The 22,426-nt window shown below is 45.3% G+C and overlaps 1 protein-coding gene across 7 annotated transcripts in view; it reads left to right on the top strand.

Moving 5' to 3' along the window:
* NACC2 (NACC family member 2) overlaps positions 1-22,426 on the top strand; it is a 448,494-nt gene that overhangs the window by 383,217 nt on the left and 42,851 nt on the right. For all 7 annotated transcript variants that reach the window (XM_078641890.1, XM_078641889.1, XM_078641888.1 and 4 more), the window contains one exon: positions 14,352-14,525. In XM_078641890.1, the coding sequence (XP_078498016.1) occupies positions 14,352-14,525 (174 nt within the window). The remainder of the gene's footprint in view (positions 1-14,351; positions 14,526-22,426) is intronic.

Genomic DNA, 22,426 nt, shown 5'->3' with positions numbered 1-22,426 from the left:
CCCTCATACACAAAACACAAGTGGGATACCTGAGAAATAGGCTCTCACAGGATAACACAAGACTGCTCTGCCACCTAATAAACCGCACGGCAAACAGCACAGAGAAGGCAGTAATGATCGCACTAGACGCAGAAAAAGCCTTCGACAGAGTCTCATGGCCATTCCTAAACGAATGCATGCGCAAATTCGGATTTGGAGATAGATACAGAGGAAGGATAATGTCCCTATACAAAAACCCCCGAGCTCGAGTGGTAGTGAACGCAGCAACATCAGAAACCTTCACCCTAAGTAGAGGGACAAGACAAGGCTGCCCCCTGTCGCCAGGACTATTCCTGCTGGCAATAGAACCCCTTCTCCACATGATCAGAACTAACACGCAGATCGCAGGTGTGAAAGTGGAGGGTCAAGCCTTCAAACTCGCGGCCTATGCGGATGACATCCTGATCACCACAAGCAACCCACGGGAGTCAATCGAGGCACTGGTACAAACAATAGAGGAATATGCACACGTCTCAGGGTATAAACTCAACAGGGATAAATCAGAATGCAAACCAATGAACTGCCACACCACCAGAGCAGTACTAGGCAAGTCAGGCCTGGCGTGGCAAACGAAACCCCTAAAATATCTGGGACTCCTCTTTGGGAAGGACCTTAGATCAACACTAGAGCACAACGAGGAAGCAATGCTGAAAAAGATCAAAACGAAGCTAGACACATGGGGACCCAAATTCGTCAGCTGGTGGGGCAGAGTAGAGACAGTTAAGATGATGATCACCCCAATGCTCAACTACTTGCTGTCCATGCTACCGCTATCACTAACGACAGACTTCCACAAACAAATCGACAAAGCCATTAACTTGTTCCTATGGGGGGGTAAAAAACCTAGAATAAGTCTAGCAAAGCTAAGGCTGAAAAAAGAGCAGGGGGGACTGAACCTCACAAACTATAAGGCCTTCCAGACGGCATGCCTTGCCAAACAAGGGCTACACTGGTTAGCACCAACACCAGAATATATGCCAGTATGGCTGGAGCTAGAAAGGAGCATTTTAGGAGGAGCAGATCCAATCATGGCCCTCACGGCAAACAGACACCCAGAAGCCAAAAACTCAATAATACGGAACACAAAAATAGCACTACTGAGATTAGATAAAGAGCTAGAAGTAAGCATCAGAGGCACCAAATGGGAGTCATTATGGTACAACTCCAAAATCACATACAAAGGGAAAACGCTAGACAGCAAAGAATGGCTCATCAGGGGTATAACAACACCGGCACAACTAGAGGCAGGGGACAACCCACTCACCTACAAAATGATCCAACAAACAACTGGCCTACCAGACAAGGAATTCTACGAGTTCCTAAGAATCAAAGCAGCCATCACCAAAGCGAACCTCTCCAAACACAAACCAACCATCATACAATACGCACAGAGCCTTAACACAACAGGTCACCAAACAGCGCAGATCTACAAAATAATCATACCACGCACCACCACACTTAATGACAAAACAATAGCCTTCTGGGAAGAGACCATCCACAGACGGATAAGTGAAGAAGAGAAGGCCAGACTATGGACATCTGCGTCCAAAAACAAGATCACACCACAGCTAGCACAAACAAAATACTGGATACTACACAGACTACACTGGACACCGGCGAAACTAGAGAGAGTGGGGGCTACCGACAACAGCGAGTGCTGGAACTGCCACAAAGCAAGGGGAGACCTAGCCCACATGATATACGACTGCCCCAAAGTCAGAGCGTTCTGGAGCAAAGTATATAACCTAATAGACTCGATCACGGGCTGCCAGATACAACGAGGGCTAGCAGGGATAATCACCGGATTCCTAGAGCCACAACTCCAATCCAAAGAAATACGAGATTTGGTAGACATGCTCCTAGCGGCAGCTGTTAAAAATATTCTGGGGTACTGGAAGAACTCCAGCAAAGCCACTTTCAAGCGCTGGTTCAACTGGGTAACATTCCTTCGAGCGGCAGACAACATAACCGCCAAACACAAGACGGCGAACCACACAGCCAAAGACGACATGTGGACAGCCCTAGACGAGTATCTGACGCAATAATCCCCCCCCCACAACAACCCCCCCCCCCCTCTTTTCTTCTTTCTTTCTCTCTCTCTTTGCTACCACTGAGCAGCATACATGTAAAGCAGCCCAAGAAAGTCAACTGTATACAATGTACATGTGAAACTTATTCAATTCAATAAAAAAATTTGAAATTAAAAAAAAAAAAAAAAAAAAATATAGTACAGAAGAGCAAAGCTCCTTAGTGAGCAGTGTTATGCTACTGTGACAATTCAGACAGCACTTCACGTGTTTCTTTAATAGACTCAAAGTTAATACAGAAAAACATTGTGAGAAAATAAAAAATAGTTACAGCTAAAGTTTTCACTAACTAATTGAATATCTTCCAATTATCCTCCGCCTACTTCATCTGTTTAGTAAATGAAATTCAGACTGAATACTATAATGATGAAAAGATAGCCTACACCTAGTGGGCATTTTAAGTCTCTCTCTTTCCTGGTAGTTTTTTGTTCCTGTGCGATCTAGGTCCCATCCGAATTCTTTGGTGATGTCTGAGCCATTGTTTTTGTGTGGAGTTTCGGCCTCTGCATTGCCCAGTAATTTAATTTATTTAAGCAGTCAGCCTTGCAGTAACTATTTTCTTTAATACTTCCTGCTGGTTTAAAAAAAATAAAACCAGGCAAAACTCTTATCTATAGCCTTGAGACCTGTGAAAGAATGCCTTATTTCCTCGCTGGTGGCTGTTATATTGCTTCCTTTTTCGCTCATGTGGAGCCTGCTTGTTGATTACTTTGTTGACAGACTTGTTGTTATTCCTTCTTTCTGTCCCCCAGATGCTCATGCGAGCCTGCTTGTTTACCTATTTTGACATTCTTGGCTTACATATTCAAGTGTGGTCAATCTGGAAGAAGCTCCTGACTGTATTCCTTTGTAAATCTGGGCCTATCTAAAAGCTTATCTAGCAGATGCTCTGGATTCAGAAGCCCATCAGGTTTCATTGATATGTAGTTTAACTTCAAGGTTCACATTGGTCTGTAAAATACGCAATGTCTTGAATCGTTCTTCACAATGACACCGTATTTTTTTTTTTGTTTTTTTTTTTTAAACCTTTATTGTACAGAAGGCGCTCACAGATACGGGCCTACAACCCACCGGGCCGGCCACCACAATAGAGTGACATACGAAGCAATACAGGAGAGACAACAGGATTTCTAAAGAGCTCATATGAAAGGCAAAGGTAACAAGTCTTCGAGTCGCCATCACGGACAGGATAAGAGTAGGTTAATTTTATAATTGAAAATAGGGTGTAGCAGGATAATGACAGTCTGTAAAGTCCAGAGGGCCGTGGTGAGCCGTGAGCAAGCCGAGGTCTCGAACACAGGAAAAGACCAAGAGAACAGTATATTTTGGCAAAGGCAAAACGTGAGTCCCACATCAAGAACAATCATAATCGCTGCTCAACACCCTCCCACCACTACCAGGACACATAATAATAAAACTGCGAAAAATACGGTTACAAAACTAAAAGCCCTCCGTTACAACAACCCAAGGGAGAAAAAGAAAATGGGGGGGGGGGGGAAAGGGAAAATAAGGAAGGAAGAGGATATCGAAAAAAGGGAGGGGGAAAGTAAGGGTGCAGCATCAGTGTACGTCCCCCACGGCCAACAAAGCACCCAATACTAATTCGGCACATGGAACTAGTGGCAACAGGAGAAATGAATGCGTAGTAAACCGTGACAGCAGACATACCAAAAGGGCCATGCCAGCACAAACACCCCGGGGGGCTACGCGCCGACACCGCGCCACGAAAGTAGGGGATACATGAGAGCCATAGAACCAAAAAGAGGAACAAGGGAAGATACAAGAAAACAGACCCCCCCACCACCCCGCACAGCCCACCCTGCACCCCTGCAGAAGGCTATGGCCTACCCCCCAGCAGCGTGCCTGTCGCCCTAATTAGAACCCGAAATATAGAAGAATATAGAAAGGAAGAATCACGTAGATTAACCAGCAGCGTGCCTGTCGCCCTAATTAGAACCTGAAATATAGAAGAATATAGAAAGGAAGAATCACGTAGATTAAAAAGGGGGAAGGGAAAACAGGGAAAAAGCAGCGGGAGAGGAGCCACATAATCAAAACCCCTTCAGCTCCCACCTTCCCGCCCAAAAATACTCAGAGCCCACGGGAAGATAGTAAACACACGGATAAGCTCCAGGAACGTAAAGAAGTATCGAACACAATCATACAATTATGAACGGATCACCCAACCATACCACAAAATAACAGTCCACATAGGCAAGATCAGCTCAACCCTGTCCTCGTTTTTCGCCAACCGTAGTAGTCCAACGAACCAGATCGCATTGAACCGGAGGTGAAGAACAGGGATTCGAATCAAAAAAACACTCAAGTTATAGCGATCGGGACCCGGATGATCCAGAAAGTACTTCAACCACTTCAAGCAAAGCAGGCACAGTTCCGATGGGAAGACGAAGAAAGCCGGTCCAGCGGCGCAGTCACAGGATCTTCGTTCGGCCATGTGAGGCAAAGGAGGAAAAGGGGACCCATCGAGGTCGGTCAATACGGGATCCGGCCGGCGAACCTCCAGAGCAAAAGGGGGCACAGGATGAAGAAGGGGAGCGGACCCCCGGACATTGATACCAACAGCAGCCTCCAGGTCCACGACCCCAAGGAAAGTTCCGGCAGCACACAACAGAGATGACGCCGCACAAACCGAGGGGGGTCCGGCAGGCCCAGCCAAGGGACCCCTCTCCAGGATAGCGATCGGTGCGGTCATGGGCGCCCCCCAGGAGCGCAGGGCGGCGAGGATGTCGCCAAGCGTAGGCTCACCTTTACAGTATTCAGCAAACGTGCCGTGCGGCGGACCCGCATCGCCGGTCCCAGCAAGGCCGAAAGTCATGGGGCCGGCCGCCATCTTAGAAGCCCGGCGGGGCCGCTGCGAACACTGACCCCCGCCCGGATATCAGCGGGGCAAAACAGGACACCGGCAACCACCAGCGGAGGTGCCTCCAGGGCAGGAGAGGAAGCCACCAGAAGAAGGCGATGCGCCGGCACCCCACACGCCGCCGGCACCGTTCTCCGAGTCCGGGCGGAGGAACTCAAAATGGCCGGGCCGGAGAACAAAGGGGAGACGAGCCAGATGTACGGTTAACCCCGTCCATGGAAGTCAGCGCCCCAACACCAGGCTGCAGGACCGCCGGACCAGGCCCGGGAGGCCGCAATCGGTCTATTAGCACATCGGCCCCTCCGACCGACTCCACACCACCACCAAGGGCCGGACACCGCGCCCCGTCCAGCCCGGGCGTCGCCAGGGAGTGCCAGGCCCGGCCGCTCCGGAGGCCCCGAAGCAGACAGGGGTGTAACTCAGGATCCGTGACACCCAGGAATCACCGGAGCAAACGGTAAGTGCCTGTGAGTTATCGTCGTTCCACTGCACGTCGTGGAATACTTCCCGGGGCAGGATAAAGTACAGGATATTCGTTACAGACAGGAGAGTGAACGGAGCCGAGCTAAAACGCGGCCATCTCGGACGCGAGCTTGGCTCCTCAACACCGTATTCTTAATCTTCTGCAGTGCAATGACCACTCCATCTACTCTGGCCAACGCTGGTGATCAGCACCTGGGGGAAAGGTGGGGCTCTTCCCTCTGGTTAAACGTGTTTAGTATCCCAGGGACAGGAATAGGTGAAGTCCTCTGTCCACTCCTGGGATTAAACATGCAGGCGCTTTTGCTGAACCACCATTTTACCTCGAGTCTAGTAACCTTTCTTCCAGCCTTCGCTTTGCAGTCCCACGGGTTTACTAATTTGCGTGGTGCCTGAGTACTTTATCTCTCACATTTGGCTCCTGGTGTGATCTGTCGTGGTTGGGTCAGCCGCCATCACCAAAGAAAAATAGTCGCCCAGGCAGCAAGAGCTATGCATTGGAGCGGCCATGTTTTCTGTGACTCTACTCCCCTCTGCTATAGTTTCTGAATGCGTCGCTGCTAGTTCAAGCCCAGCATGGTCTGTTTGCTGTTCCTTGTGACAGTCGATTGAGTAGCCCATAGTATTTACAAACACTCTTACTTTGCAATTGAAACCTGAACTACCTCTCACCCCGGTACAACCTACAGCTTCAACTTGAGTGGGGTCTTGTGTGAGTGGGACTCTCCTGGGCTGAGCGTGGGGGCTTCTCATTAAAACAGAGGTCAAAAATCTCAATTGATACATACTTGGTACCATCAAACCCACATTTCAATTTTAATTTTGTCCATAGTCTTGCTGAATTAAAATGAATTTGGTGCAAGGTGGACCTGCCTGAATGATATTGCAGTACAGATGTAAAACTTTGCAACGTATGCATTGGAACGTTTGAACACTGTACCTTAAGACAAACTATAAGCTTAAAAACTTTTGAGCTTTATTTCAGCCAGGTAGTTCCTGTTTGTATTGAAAGATCTGGAATTTGTTCTTGGCCTTAGTGTTGTGAACGAAAGACGCTCACAGCAACTGCTCTGAGGGACCACAATGAAAGCCATTGTGTAGGAATGGAAGAGGGGATGTTCGCCTAGGTTGTATGATCTTACAACGAACTCCGTTGTAACGCATGCCTTTACCACGCATGCGTTACAACGGAATACTATATTCACGCTTTTCCTTCTCCACGTTTTTTCCGTGGTGACGTCATAAATAGAAGGAAAAAAACGGCCGTTTCCTTCTCCTGCGCCGCCGATTTCCTGCACAACTCCTCTAAAGGTTAGTGGTTTATTTTCGGGGGGGCAAGCCCCCCCAAGCCCCCCTTTTTTATTTTTACCCTTTACCACACATGCCTTCACTACGTACATCGTAGTAAAAGTATGCGTGGTAAAGGCAGTCGTTGTAACCACGCATGCGTTGTAATGCATGCGTGGTTATGGTTTTCGTTGAAACGGCCTCGTTGTAGTGGCCGTTTCCCGTTCGCCTAATACTCTTGCCCACAATGCTTTGCAGACATTTTACTCGAGGCGGAAGCTTCTGATGCTTAAGCAAATTCCACAGGAACGGATAAAGAAGTGTTAACATGTGTTTGTGGGAGAGTCAAAGTAAATACATTAGTAGCTTGAAATTTCAAAAGTTACAATTAGGGGGGTTTCTTACATTGCTTGATGTGTAATAGCCCTTTAATGCTGACGTTCCATTCAACAACACCCGGGATGTCATGCACATTGCTTAATTTTTCCATACGATCCCAAAGATAAATGCACTAGTATTTCTGTAAAATAGTCCTCACCATCCCACTCACACACATCTGCGCCCCCACCCCTGGTCACCCATGACTAAGGTTTGCAGCTCCTGGTACTGAACAGTAATGCAACAGTTTCAGATTCTGTCTCAATATCCTTGTACTTCACTTTATGGAATTTTGTTGCTTGCATAGTTACATTCTCCATCAGACATTCCTCTGCCAAGGGCACTTTGAGTGCTCAACCACATTTTACAGCAGAATAACTTTCACGCCCCTTTCCGTTCGCGTTCCTCATCAACTCCTGTCTCCAGGTGCGCCTAAGTAGAGAATGTGTGCTCAGATACCACTTCATGTATGGGTGAGTATTCTAATTTGTATTCACTTTTTTCCAAATGGATGTACTTGTTCATTCCAGAATTGATCTGCTCTAATTGGTGGATGGGGGGTCTTGTCACCCGGCCATAGTGTCCCTTCTTGCTGTTAATGGCCTTAAGAAGTTAATGACTGAAGTGTACCTTTGCAGTTCCAGGCCTGTCTGAACCACCAGAAGTGCCTCTGCTTTGGCTACCCCCGTCCAGAAATGAATTCTAGGAATATTCTTTTTTTTTTTTTTTTTTTTTCCCCCAATTTTCTTTCTTTGGAGATAGCCATGTTCTGAGGGCCAAATATCCTGCTTCGTTTCAGTCCAACACTCATTCCATCCTATTTTGTGTAGTCTTTGTAGACATCTGAGTTGCATATGCGCACATGTAGCTCTTTGTAGTAGTTCAAATGCAAGGGGCATACAGTTTACCCCTGGAATTTACGAGATGGTTAAGGTTGCATTTTGTCAAAGTTTGGAACTATTATTCAACAGAAGCAACACCTGCACTTCACCCTCCCACTATGCATACGTATTGTACTGTATTGCAGCATTTCTTTAGTGCTAACGACCCCTATGTGGTGTGCTGAAGCGCTTGCCTACGCGAGTAGCATGCTACACCAAGTGGGGTGTGGTTGGAAGGATGTTTTTGTTTTGATCGTATGTGCTATGTGGTAATTGTTTCCATGTCATGCATGATGACCACCAAGGTTCACTCATCGTGCTATGGGAGGCAGTACGGAGCAGTGTGTTGGATGATGAAGTGAACAGACAGACGAGCAGTTTTTTGGTTTTCAATATGGTGCAACCTTTGACCAGCTCTGCAGGTCCATTTATGATATTTCATATGATATAGTCTGCTTAGCTGGCTACTGCACTGGATTGTCCAAATTGAAATTTTGTTTGCAGTTGTGGTTTTGACCCGGCATGGTTGATGGAGAGAGAAGTGGAGAGATCTGTTGGGAATGGCATTTTTTTTATTATCCCATAATCTGAGTATCTAGGAGAGGTGTAAAAAAGCAGTCAGATTGTATACATGATGTTTGGGGCCTGTAAATGGAATTTGAGGTCTAAAATGCATGATCAGCCTAGTTCTCATGTTGCTTGCAAGCAGAGATGTCTACGCATTGGAGCCCACTTGTGACACTCTTTAATCATGTTCACTCACTAATAATGACGTTACAGATGGGATCCTAACCACCTAGAACAAAATGCAATAGCACTGCATGGGAGAGTACCTCAGACTGCATGGGCTCTCTGTCCCTGCAGTGTTAGGATGGTGTCTCATCACCTTAAGCAGGTATAGAGTTTATTTGCAGGCTGAGGCATGTGGCACAGAAAGTATAACTTATGATTTTGTTCTTTCACAAGTACCCAGACTTAGTGCTTGAGGGCCACAGATGCGCCTGGTTTTAAAATTTATCACTGACACTAATGTTTCCCAATTAGATTACTTGTGCGTAAATGTATCTGGTGTGGATATCCTAAGATTTTGGCTTTGCTCTGGCCCTCAAGGTACACCACTAGATACCCCTCCTTTGTCTAAAAACATTGACTGATCCAAAGCCCTTCAGCAGCCATATATCTTGTACATAATCCATATCTTTTCTATCACTGTTTAGGTTTATCTTTTTACAAGAAAGTTTCTTCAGTGCATACTTTGCACATACTTTGCACAAAATAGTGGTTTGGTGTCAGCCATGTTATTCAGACAATGAAAGCATTAGACTATTGATGTGCATGTCACAGGTGTTTACTGGCATTCAAGGAACCCATTTGCTTTATTTGGTGTTGTACTAGTCGATAAGGCAAGCCAAGTGGTTATATGCTACATTACTCTGTGTACTGCCAATGAAACGCCCATATTATTAAATTTGCACAAGACTGATTTGCACCAAGCTGCTTTGCTTTTATGGAAGGAAAGAATAATTGCCTTATGATTGCTGACCTATATCATTTGTCTTATTAAATAGAAAATGTAGTATCAAAATCATTTTACTCCTTTGAAATTCTCTGAGGGTGTGCTCAGCAGAGAGTTAAATGTTTTTTTAATTTTTTTAAAGTAACGCATCCTTTAAGTCTGTTGTTGGTGTGTGTTTGCACAAGCGGTACTACATTACTTAGTTCCTCATATACAGGTTTTAGGTCTGGCTCGACAGTACATCTGCCACTTCAAGGCAGCTGCTGTGGAAAGTGCAGGCCACTATCCATTAGTGGACTTGCTCCTTCCACTACGCAGCACTGTCTGGTAGCTGCTGCTGCTGTCCCTATCTGCTACTGCGACTGAACCGGAGGTCCCACCGCTATGATGACAGCACCCTCCTTGCCCTCAACCCGATAAGCCACACCGCCTGCCATCTAGCATCACCGAAGAAGACCATTGGACCCTTCACTACCGGAACTGCAACAGCACCTTCAGCCACGCCAGCTTCTTTCGCCGACTAAAAGCACACCTATCTGGCGCAACTGCATCCTCCTCCGCATGTGGTCCCTAAACAAACATACCACAGAAATATGTAACCTTCTCGACACTTCCTCTCCTGACATCACTTTTCTCATGGAAATCTGGACAAACACCTGCTCTGGACCGAACATCGCCATCCCAGACGGTCTCAAAATCACCCACAAGTACTGACCCGACCGCCCAGAAGGAGGCATCGTCATTGTCTACAATAGCAGACTTCGACTGAACACGCACTCCAGTGACCCAACGACGACCATGGAACAACTCCACCTCCACTTCCAGATCCGGAAAAACACCACCCTCTGCGGCACCCTTGTCTACAGGCCCCCCAGCCACCGACACCCCTTCACCAACATCATCATAGACCACATGGCACCCCAGGATCTCTCGCATCAACTGACTACATCCTACTCGGAGACCTCCACTTCCACATGGACAAGCCCAGTGACCAGAACACCGTCTCCCTTCTGGAGAACCTAAACAACATTGGACTCAAGCAGCTAGTCACGCACTGACCCACACAGCTGGACACACGCTCGAGCCCGTCCTCGCCGCCAGTGGGAACATCAGCCACACCCCCAAACTCTCCTGGACAGACCATCACTGCGTGCATCTCTCCTTCGCCACGCCCACCGTACACCATCACGCCCCCCACACACGTCGCAGCTGGATCAAGGCCACCAAAGAACTTCTCGTCAACTCCTTCAGCACAACCAACCAGCTGCAACTGCAGCACGCAACCCCCACCGTTGGATCGCCAACTGCGCCGACACCCTGGCACCCCTCAAAAGACCAGGCAAGCCACACTCAAAGGTCAGCTGATTCACTTCCACCCTCCATGAATCCAGACGCACCTGCAGACGACTCGAGAAGAGATGGAGGAAAAAGACCCTGGATATTCACGCAACCTTCAAATCCGTCATCAACGCACACCACCTCACCACAAAGAAAATGGCCCTCCAAGACCCAATCAACACCAAGGCACACAACAGCAAGGAACTCTTCGCCATTGTCAAGGTGTTTACCAGACTCAACAGCGAGACTACAGATGTCCCCCCACTCCCAAGACCTCTGCAACAACATCTGCACCATTTTCCACCACAAGATCAGGCTTCGACTCCCTCGACCTGGCCACTACGCCTGCCACCATCGCACACAACCAAGCCGCACCCCAACATACTGCTCTGTTGGACCCCACTTACAACAGAGGACTTGCTCCAGACCACGAAGTGGATCCACTCAGGAACCCTGACCGATCCCTGCCCGTATCACATCTTTCACAGAGCAGCCACCGCCATACTCCCCACCTTCGCCGCACCATTGAAACCGCCACCTTCCCCAACAACTGGAAACATGCAGAGATCAACATGCTGCTGAAGAAGCCATTCTCTGACCCAACAGACCTTAAGAACTTAAGACCCATATCCCTCCTCCCCTTCCCAGCCAAGGTCATCGAGAATGCCATTAATGCTCAACTGTTCCTGTTCATCAAAGTGAACCACGTCCTGAACACCTCCCAATAGGGCATACGAAGCAACCACAGCATGGAGACTGCCCTCCTTGCCGCTACCAATGACATATGCTCCTTCCTCGACTGGGGTGAGACCGCAGCCCTCATACTTCTAGACCTCTCGGTCGCCTTTGATACCGTCTCCCACCGCACCCTAATCACGAGACTCCTCAATGCCGGCATCCATGACAAGGCTGTGGACTGGATCAATTCCTTCCTCACCAGCCAGACCCAGCAAGTCAGACTACCACTGTTCTTCTCAGGAACCAGCAGAGATCAGCTGTTTAGTGCTCCAGGGTTTGTCACTGAGCCCCACCCTCTTCAGCGTCTAAATGGCCACCCTCGCAACCATAGTCAGAAGCCACAGACTCAAATTGTCTCAAATGACGACGACGCCCAGCTGATCCTCTCTCTCACCAATTAACCCAAAACTGCCAGAACCAACTTCCACAGTGGAATGAAGTCCATTGCTACCTGGATGAAAGACAGCTGCCTGAAGCTCAACTCGTTGCAAGACTGACATACTCATCCTGGGTCCCACCCCTTCAACTTATAACAACTCCTGGTGGCCAGCTGCTCTGGAATTCCCTAGACCCCCCACCCCCGATGGAGCATACATGCAACCTCCGCATCATACTGGACTCATGGCTCACCATGAACCGCCAAATCAATGCAGTTCCCTCAGCCTGCTCCTACACACTCCGCCTGCTATGAAAGACATTCAGATGGATCCTCACAGAATCCAGAAAGATTGTCACCCATGCACTCAACACAAGCAGACTCTAATACGGCAACGCACTCTCGCCGGCTTCACCCAACAACAGCTCAAGAAACTACAGAAATGTCCAAAACGCTGCAGCCAGACTGGTACTCGACATCTCTCGCCGCAGCCACATCACTGAACACCTCCGACAACTCCACTGGCTCCCAGTCAACAAGAGAATTACTTCCAAGCTCCTCACTCATCCCTACAAAGCTCTATACGACGAAGGACCACCATACCTGAACCACCGCCTCACTTTCCACGTACCCGCCGGACAACTCCGATCCTTCCAACTCGCCCATGCCTCCGTCCCCAGGATCCACAAGAGCAGAACCAGAGGAAGGTCGTTCTCCTACCTCGCCGCCAAGACCTGGAACACCTTACCTTACCTGTGCCTTGAGACACTTACGGGTGAGTACCGCACTATACAAATCCCTGATTGATTGATTCCAAAGTAGCTATGCACTTTGCAAGCTCCATTATTATTATTATATATTGTGAAAAGCACATGTTCAAGCCAGTAGGCATTTAAGAGTGGTTTGCTATCTCTGTATTCAAGCATGCAGAGGTATTGTTTGCATGGAATCTCACAGATTACCATAAGGCGATGGTTTTGGTGTTTGACACCTCATCTTACAATGCATGTGAATAGAAGACTTTCACTTTGATAATCCTTGTTTCTCCCTTTTAGGAGAGATCATATGTTTCAAATTACAGTCGGTAACGTAAAATAATTAAAATTCTATAGGAGTACTCCTGATGGTTGCCTTGTGGTAAAGCTTATGCTCAACAGGGGATGACCCAACAATAAGGGCTTAAACCTGAGGATTGTTTTATCAGGAAGTTATTTCAGATGCCACTTGTGTGATGTGTGTATTATGAAAAATTATGTCCGAGGCTGTAGGTCTGGTTTATTAAGACACACTCCTGTTAAAAATTGTTTGTTATTGCAATCTGTTAAAGCCTGCAGACACATATTTTGATACTTGAAACTAAAATATCTGCCAACATATACATGAAACTACATAAACTTATACTTAAATAGAGAATATTTTGATCAGCCCTATTCTGCCATTGGTCTGTAGAAGTATCACTCACGCTCTGCTTCCATCTGTGACAGGATACAGCTTGGGGAAATAGGCCAGCCCCTCTCGTACCCTGTGAGTGACAGCATTTGTCCAATCACATGCACACTTGCCTGCAAAAGAGGCTCTTCAGTACCAGGGCTGGTGGGCCAGTCTGTTAGTTTTGCATTTTCTCTTTTTAGAAGTTCCACTTCACTTCATTTTTTAGAGCATTCTACAGCTCCCCTGATGGGCTGCTTGCCTCTATTCGTCGCATTGTATGTGGCTGCTGCCTCCAAATTAGGCGACCAACTAAGAATGGCATTGTCACTAGTGTATCTTTATTTTACTATACCAAGACATTGTTTCTAAACCTGGAGGTTATGCTGGAACTTAAAAACATTCATACTTTAAATACAATACCATTATCTGCTACTGTGTATAATTGTATTTGTGATTGGAACATATGCCCACCATGCATATGTTGTTGAGTGAGTGTTGTAGAAGTGAATGAATGCAAGATTGAGTCAGTGAGGCAGCTGCATCAGTGCAAGAATGACTTACAGGGGACATTTATGATGTCTTATTGACTGCCTAAATCCATCAATGTCTGAAGAGGCACTTTCATGTATAATCCAGACCGATTACCATTGATGGTTTAGTTTAAGGACCCCGCTTTTGTTCCTAATGCAGGCTTATGAGCTGTGAAGTGAGAGGTCTGTATGTCATGGGATTCCCTTGTGCCTCAACTGCACAATACTTTTCAATGTTCCCAGAAACTTGTAAACATGCTTCTTGTGGGTAGCACAACTTTGTGTTGCTTCTCTTTTCTATCTAACGTATTCAGGAGTCGCTTCCCTTTAAGCGACGCGTGCCTTTGAAGCGAGCCTCCCCTCACTACCCTCTTTCGTTCTCTCTCCAGTTGTTCAAGAGAAGCCAGACCCAGTTCCAGGATCCATGGAGAGTCGGTCCTGCGTGTTGATTCGGCGTGACTTGGTGGCATTGCCTGCAAGTCTCATCAGTCAGATCGGCTACCGGTGTCATCCCAAGCTCTACTCCGAGGGGGACCCCGGGGAGAAGCTGGAGCTCGTTGCAGGTACCTGTAAGGGTTTACTCACAATGCTTCATTTACTGTTACTTTTTACTAACTATTATTGTATTAAATAAATAAAATACAATTGTTTGTGGGTATCAGTTTACATAGGCACATTGTTAATTAGCACATGAATAGATCAAAGAGGCCTTGGGCAAAGTCCCACCCTCTGAGGACCCAACTATCACATACAGTCCACAACTTGGTAAGGTCTAAAGCAAAACATAAACAAATGCTCTCCGACTTCAACCAACAAACATCTCCAACACCAGTGTGGGCAAAGCTCACACCCTATTGCGTCCTAGTGTCACACCCATCACATTAATACATGGCGCAAGTTATAACTGGGTCAAAAATGAAACTGAATAAACATACCTAAAAATAAAACCAAATAAGTTGTGAATGTTACCTTGGGCAAAGCCCAGAAAGTGTTTTTCTGTAATGTTTCACCCACTCCCTGGCAGTTCCATTTGCAGCTCCTACCACATAGACGAACCAATCCAAAATGAAGGTGCCTTCCTGGAACCAAATATAAACATATTTTAGTGAAATTTGATTGGAGCACACCACAATAGTGTCTCATCTCCTAAGATGTGCCACTCAATATGATGTTTGCAAGTACTGTATATGAGTAATTAAGAATAGAAATGAGATTAATCATGCATGAAGAGGAGTATGAGCAAAACAAAAGACCAGAATGTTGTTCACCACAAGAAATTCCCTGGAAAACAACTAATGCTGGGCGTAGCTAATGTTTCTCAAGACTTAGTAGTGGAAACACTGGCAAACAAACAGCAGTCCACAGTGAAGATTCAGCTGTCGGTCTCGCCGCCATCATGTGCATTTCACAACGTTAAAAATGTTTCCACATTTACAATACACAATGTCAAAAATTAAATCTATACCAGTTATTCATGCATGGAATCCAACTTTTCTGTGACAAACGTATAACACCACAATATAAATACCCGAAGTGCTGTCCTACATTAGCATATAATAAGTATGTAATAGAGGATATTACATCATGACAATAACAAACTGACTAGTCATGCCTACATTGATGCTTGCTTCTTTCAAAATAGCAATTTATTGTGCAATGAATATTGACATTCAAATTTACCCTTCCTACTTAAACTACTGCATAAACTCGAACACGCCCATTAACATACCCACTCAGTCTCATTCACCTCTAACTTCTATTTTACAAACCTACACATACCCATCAACCTACTCACTCACGTCTTCTTTCCGCCTTACAAATTCTTACACAACCTTCAGCGTACCCACTTAGTCTCATTGACCCTTACTTTACACATTACAAGCTCTTACCTATCAGTCTACTCACTCGGTGTTTTTCACCTCTACTTTTCACTTTTCAAGGGTAATGGCTTGGGCGATAGCTAAGGTTTAGGTGATACCTTAACTTTGGAATTTGCTGTCCCCTTCAGTCCACTCCTCTTGCTCAGACCCAATATTAACCAATTTTTCTGCCTCTCAGTGTAACATGCTCCAAGGGATTGTGGTGGGTTTTCAGTCTGTTCCTCACCCAAGTGCAAAAACATTCTCCATTTGTCCCTCCTCTAAAGTGAAAATATGTCCCACTCCAATTATCTCTATTCAGATGTCAGCAAACAAAGATGCATTATAGAATTCCTTCATATCATGCTAAAGCCTTGGGCAGTAGCACTGTGTATGCCTCTCTTAATTAGATAGTCCCTTTTAACTAAGGCAGGAACAAGATAAGTAAAATTAAGCCAAGAAAATGAACATTTACCAGCTAGTCCAGCTAAACCACAGTATGGCTAACCCCTCCAGAGATGGCTTTTCTCGAATTCTGCAAGTAACATAGCTTGGACGGGCATTGTGCTGAGAGACTGCCATAGACAGAAGATATCTATGGCAGTTCAGGAAAAAAGCAAGACGGGCATAAGATTTAATTAAGTTCTTCCCTCTCCCTCCTGGCATATCCTGGTCCTGCATGTCACAGCCTTTCCCCTGGCCCTTGAATGTCTGAACTTAAAGGTTTTCTTAGCAGTGTGATTCTAGTGGGCATATATTAAAGTGGTCCATGGCAGACTAGTTGGGGGTTTGACTATATATATGTGGAAGTCATGGGGACCTTTTCTATTGCCTACAACAGTAAAGTAATACGGGTGTTTTTCTGGTGTCTTCCGGTCCCTTGTTGCAGGCTTGATTTAAAACCAAATCACAGGTGACTATGCTATTTAAATGCCTTACTTCTAATTACATGTTCGGGATTGAACACGGAACCCTATGCATAATCTAATTAATGTTTCATATGTATTTTTTGGACCTTAGCTTTGAAGGGATGTCCTCTTTTGAACTGAGCTCTTACTTTTATCATAGAAATTCCTATGCCAAGCCATAGAAAGTCAGAGGTATAATTAACGTTTGTAGCTGGTCCTGTATTTCAAATTATTACCAGGACCTCAGTTTTCTGACATTTATAGTCTTTTTTTTTTTTATCGCATAATACATTACTGCTTTTTTTTGTGGCGTTATATCACAAAACATTGATATTGTTTGATAAAGTGCCTGTGCCATGTGTTTGAATCTACCAAACCTATGCCTAGCTAGGACGAAGGATTTTTTTATTTTTTTTGCACATGTGCTGCAGGACAATTTGGGATCTTATTTTTGGATCCAGCTTGTGGATCCCAGCTAATTGCCCTCACCTAATGCAGAGGATGGACCGCCCTTTAGTTTGAGGTAAAGTCTTCCTCAATCCTTAGATCCTTTAGTTGCTCAACTGCATACTGCTCCTTTCCTCTGTTTCTCCAAATCTTGCATCAGTATCATGGTGCTAGAAGGTGGGCCTAATTCTGTTTATGAACCATGCAATGAATACCATAGCAATTATCGTAATACACTTACGCACTCTGACTGCACATCTTCAGCAGTGCCCGGCAAATATTCCTTCTGACTCTACACGCTTCCCTCCTTGTGCTGTACTGCCTCAGCAATGTCCAACCTCAGCATTGTGCAGTTATCTCTCAGCACCCTCCGTAATGCGTATTAATGAATGTATTGTTTAAGCATCTTTTGCCATGCCCTATGCACACTAAGCCATGGATACCTTCTGCACATTCTAAAGTGCCATCTGTATCTTGGCAGCTCTCTGCACCCTCGTCGATACTCTGAGCCGGCATCCATGCTACGTACCTGCTCTGATCCTTCCCTGTAGAGAGAAGGAATCTGGATACATACTGCAGATTGGATCAGTTGGATGGTGTTGGATGGTGCAATGTTCTTTCTGTCAACCAAAGTCGATATTGATGCCTAGATCTAGATTGGTTAAACTAGTGGTAAACCTCAGCTAAGGGAAGCAGTATCTCTTGCTTTTTAGGTTTCGGCAGCACACAGCTTGCGATGTGCTTGTGAAATGTATTGTATTCAATATAAGTCTTAAAAAGGGCTTACATCCATCCCCCTTGCTTTTCATTGGTTCTTGTGATGGCCACTTACTTTTCCTCCATTTCAATTGGCTGCAACATACTGTTTCCTGTTGTTCCTTGTGTCGTTCCGCCTGAGCTTCTCTTAGCATTGTCCCATACCCCGAAGTACTGTTTCCATCCGCTTTTGGGGCAATTTTTTAATATTTTGCCTTCTAATGTTTTGTACACAAGTGCAGTGCTTGTTTACAAAATACCTCCTGAGTGCTGTGCTTGTCTACTTAATCATTCTCCCCCTGGCTGCACCCATTTCAAGCGTGCTTGCCGGCTCAGTTTTTTTTGGGGGGGCTGGGGGGTTTGACCGTCTGCACACCATAGAGAGGAAAGCAAGGAGCAGAGACATCATCTCCCCTGCAGAGCACTTGTGCTGTGTTGGTCTACTTTTGCCTGCACACTGGCAGAGCCGTGCCAAGAGCTGCTGTCACATCCAGACTTAAGTTTCAGTTGCCATGCCTGTGACTGACTCACATTAAGGAACACCAACACTTTCAGCCAATCACCCCCTTTGAATTCTAGGCAACAGAGTAGGATTTGTTGAGGTGATGCCAATTGTCCTATCTTAGGCTGCCTTATGAATTACGAGCCCCGCCTGCTCGCAGATGACACAGAATATGTTCAGACATGGGATTGGTTGTCGTGGGATCACCTTTTTAAAAAAAGCAACAAAGAATGCTGGGCTGAATCTATGGACTGCTCACGGAAGTAGCTGCTTGATTCCCCCTTTAGACATGTTATTTTATTATGATCACTTATTGTACTTCTCGGTCTAAATGCAGTTAAGATCACAATGCAGAGAGATCCGTTATTCAAAAGGAGAACTATTACTGCAAGCCATTTAAAGCATTGCTCATTTATTCATTCGTCACCGAAACATTTACACATGCATCGGATGGGACAAGCAAAACCATCAGTTCCCTCATTCTTATTGCTTTTGACAGTCACAGGTGCACCTCAATCTCTTTGTCTCTCGCCAACATCTTGCTGCACACATTTACAGCGTGCTTTTACATTTTGTAAATCTCGTCCTGTTGCCACACACGTTTTGTTGTTGGAACTACTTTTTTAATCTAACTCTTTTTTTGAGTCCATGTATTTTTGTAGCTATGCAGTTTCAGAACATAATTCTTTTTTATTGAACCGTCACTGTGCTGATTTTTCACTCTCTCCATGGTGTCAACCCTCCTGCACCTCCCAAGCATCACCCCCCTCAAGTGGAAAAATCACTACCCCCTCCCCCCTTCACTTTTATATAGCCCAAACTAGACCCGAAGGCAACTTGGTGCAGCCCTGTCCTGACACTGTATACTGAAAATACATGTTTTTACATTTACAAACATGTTTGTTAATCTGCACAGGGAATCCCTGAAAGTTCTTACAGATTGTTTTAAAGGCTCTTGCCTCACACCAGACCAATAATTAAACATCTAGGTGAGTTGATCCTTGAACGCAAGCCATCAGCTGCTTGGTGGTTACATGTCAGCACTGTGATTTGCCTTTTATTTTACACCATATGTCCCTGAGTTGTCTCAATGGGCAGTACAAGAACACACCAAAAGATCAAATAGAGGTGCCTTATTTTTTTTAGCTTTCATGTATCCAGTGACCCTTTCAAGGGCTGGCCAGCAAGGTTCAAGAGAGTGGTTCTTTTGTGGCAATAGGAGTGTAGAGGCTGGAAATGAGTTGGTCCCATATACTGCTCTTGATGTATGGAGGCCTGAAGATTTGGTGGAGGCAGACAGTCATGTAAGATAGGCCTGGGCGGTAAATTCCGTTCTGCTCGCGGAATTTAGATAATTTCGCGTTCCGCGGAGAACAGAAAATTGCCCAAAAATCTGCGTTCCGCGACTTCGCGAAATTTTTGCGTGTTCTCAAAATGCTTGTTTGCGAGATATTCCCCCCGAGCATGCAAACAGCAATTGCGAACAGGAAAAAAGTATCGCGAACAAGCAATTCCTCGTGTTCGCGGAATTGCTGCTTGTTCGCGGAGATTTTTTTACTGTTTCACGGAGATTTGCGTAACGCGATTATGCAAATTCCGCCCACCCCTAATGTAAGGATGACAATACATAATAATGATATGCTTGCATTTTAGTCAAATGTGCTTCTTTTGTAGTTTTATATAACTTGAATTCCACCCGACGGTATTGGAGTGCTTTACATGAGCACCAGTTACATTATATAAAGACACATTCGTTTTTTTGTCGGCGAGGCGTGATTAAGAGGTTTGGCCAGAATCCCAGGATGTCAAGCCAACGCAGAGACCGAAACCTGGTTCCACAGCTCCAAAGTCAGCCACTCTGTCCATTACACTACATCCTCTCCCCAATAGTTTATTATGCTTTCCGAGGCAGAGTCTAGAGCACAGAATTCCCTCCTAACAGAAGCTTACCTAACAGCTATCCTCTTAATTTGAGGAAAAACGTAAAGATATTCATGTAAAATGGCTTTAAGCAATGAGTTCTCCCATTTGTAATTTTATTAGGTACTTCATTTTTTTTATTTTTTAAAGGAAGTACTTTTACTTCATCATTGATTTAATACCAACCCCCTACTCCCTCCTAATGCTTAACACTACCAACCTCCCCGATGTTCTTTTTTATGTTTTACACCCTTCCCGTGGTTTCACACAACCCTCATGCGCTCCTTCTACTTACTCTTTGATGTCTTTCCCTCCCTCCTCCCTCATGTTGTTTGACCCATCCAACCCCGCTGTATTTCACACGTTGCACAGCAGCGTGGGCTGCTATGCAACAGGACTTAAAATAAAAAAATAAAAAAGCGCAATGATGCAATCAATGCAGGCCACATCATAGTTCTTGTTTTTTTTTTTTTACTTTAAGGCATGTTATTCAGCAGTGCAACAAGTAGTAAAAACATTAACAAAGCTAATAGATTTCACATAGGCGAACCTATTGGCTCTGCTAATGCTTGTTCTTCTATACTGGCAATCCATTTGGCGAGTAAATCATCAGAGTGTCTTGTCTGTGACCCCTCAGATCTTTATGAAATGTTAAACTCTACTTTTAATCACGCCTTGGATGAAATCAGGATGAAATGGTCACAAAAAATCATCACCAACAATTTATATTGTTTGCACCAGACCTCAAAGTTGAACAAATAGACCTCTCTTACCTGCAGATGGTTGGCAACATCTTGATATCTTGATATGAATAAAAGATATTCCATCAAACTGGACCTTTTTTCCCTTTGTCAATTCCCTTGTGTTTTAAATCCTCATTAATGTAGTCCATAATTGCTCTTACTACTTTTGAACAGAAGTTATGGTAAGGGTTGAAATAGAACCAGAATACTGGAATTTCCTAATGATTTAGCAAACTGCGCATCTGTAAATTGTCTCCATCCATCCACACTTTGTGCCAACCATTGTTCTCTACTGGTGCTCCACAGGCCAGTCCCTGGCCACGTCACTGAAAAGTTCATAATATCTGATGAGCCGCTTTAATCTTCATTTGTTGAACACATTTTTGATGACCGGCAAGGTTCCCACAGATGCCAAATCTATAGTGGTGGTTTTATTTCTCTAACATTGCTCTTTGGACCCTACCGACCTAGCTACTTCGACCTATTAGCTTATTGTCCTACCTTGTTGAATCCCTGGGACAAGCAGTACAAGTCCAGCTCTAACCTTTTTCAGGACAAAACACACTTGACCCCTTTCAAAGATGCTTCCAGGTCGGTATAAGTACAGAGTGTTTGTAACTCTTGGATCTGGACATCCGGAGCATGGAAATGGATGGTTCCAGATGATGAGCACAGATTATTGCAGTTGCTTTCGAGCAGGAATGTTCAAAGATGATTTGAACTCTTCCAAGTTTAATGAAGCGCGGAGTTAGCAAAATGTAAAACAATTGCCCCTTTGGCGGATACTTGCGGGAGGTGGAATTGTTTTCAGCTGCCGCTCAGTCCCATTCGCTGTAGTGAGAAGACCTCCGCTGCTCAATAACTGCTCACTCTGATTCCATGCTTCCGTAAGTCCCGGCTTTCTAGGGCGGTGACAGAGGTGAGGTTGCCAAGCAGTGGTGTTTAACTGCTGTCACTTAAGACTAAGGTGAGGCCAGAACACTAGCAGGAAAACTAACCCCGCTGTGAGCCGTTCGCTTTAGCCACATACCATCCATCAACTGTGGAAATGGGAAAAAAGACAGGGATATGCTATTTTTAGCTTGTGATGTACCAATGTTGGTCCAGGAGGCATAGTCATTCCAAATTTCCAGTATATTGGCATAACACACAATGGCTATAAAAATTACTTAGAGGTTATCCTAAAGTTCTGGCATAGATCCGGCCCTCCTCTACCTCCCTTGCACAGCCCTGCATTTAAACCCTACGAGACCTTCGAAAAAGCATAGATAGAAAATTGTGATCAATGCCATACAGCTTGAATTTGGGAATTGAGATACATTCTCAGAA

The sequence above is a fragment of the Lissotriton helveticus genome, chromosome 5_1, assembly GCF_964261635.1.
Source record: "Lissotriton helveticus chromosome 5_1, aLisHel1.1, whole genome shotgun sequence".
Classification (NCBI taxonomy): Eukaryota; Metazoa; Chordata; class Amphibia; order Caudata; family Salamandridae; genus Lissotriton; species Lissotriton helveticus.
This window is presented reverse-complemented; position numbering and strand designations above follow the sequence as displayed.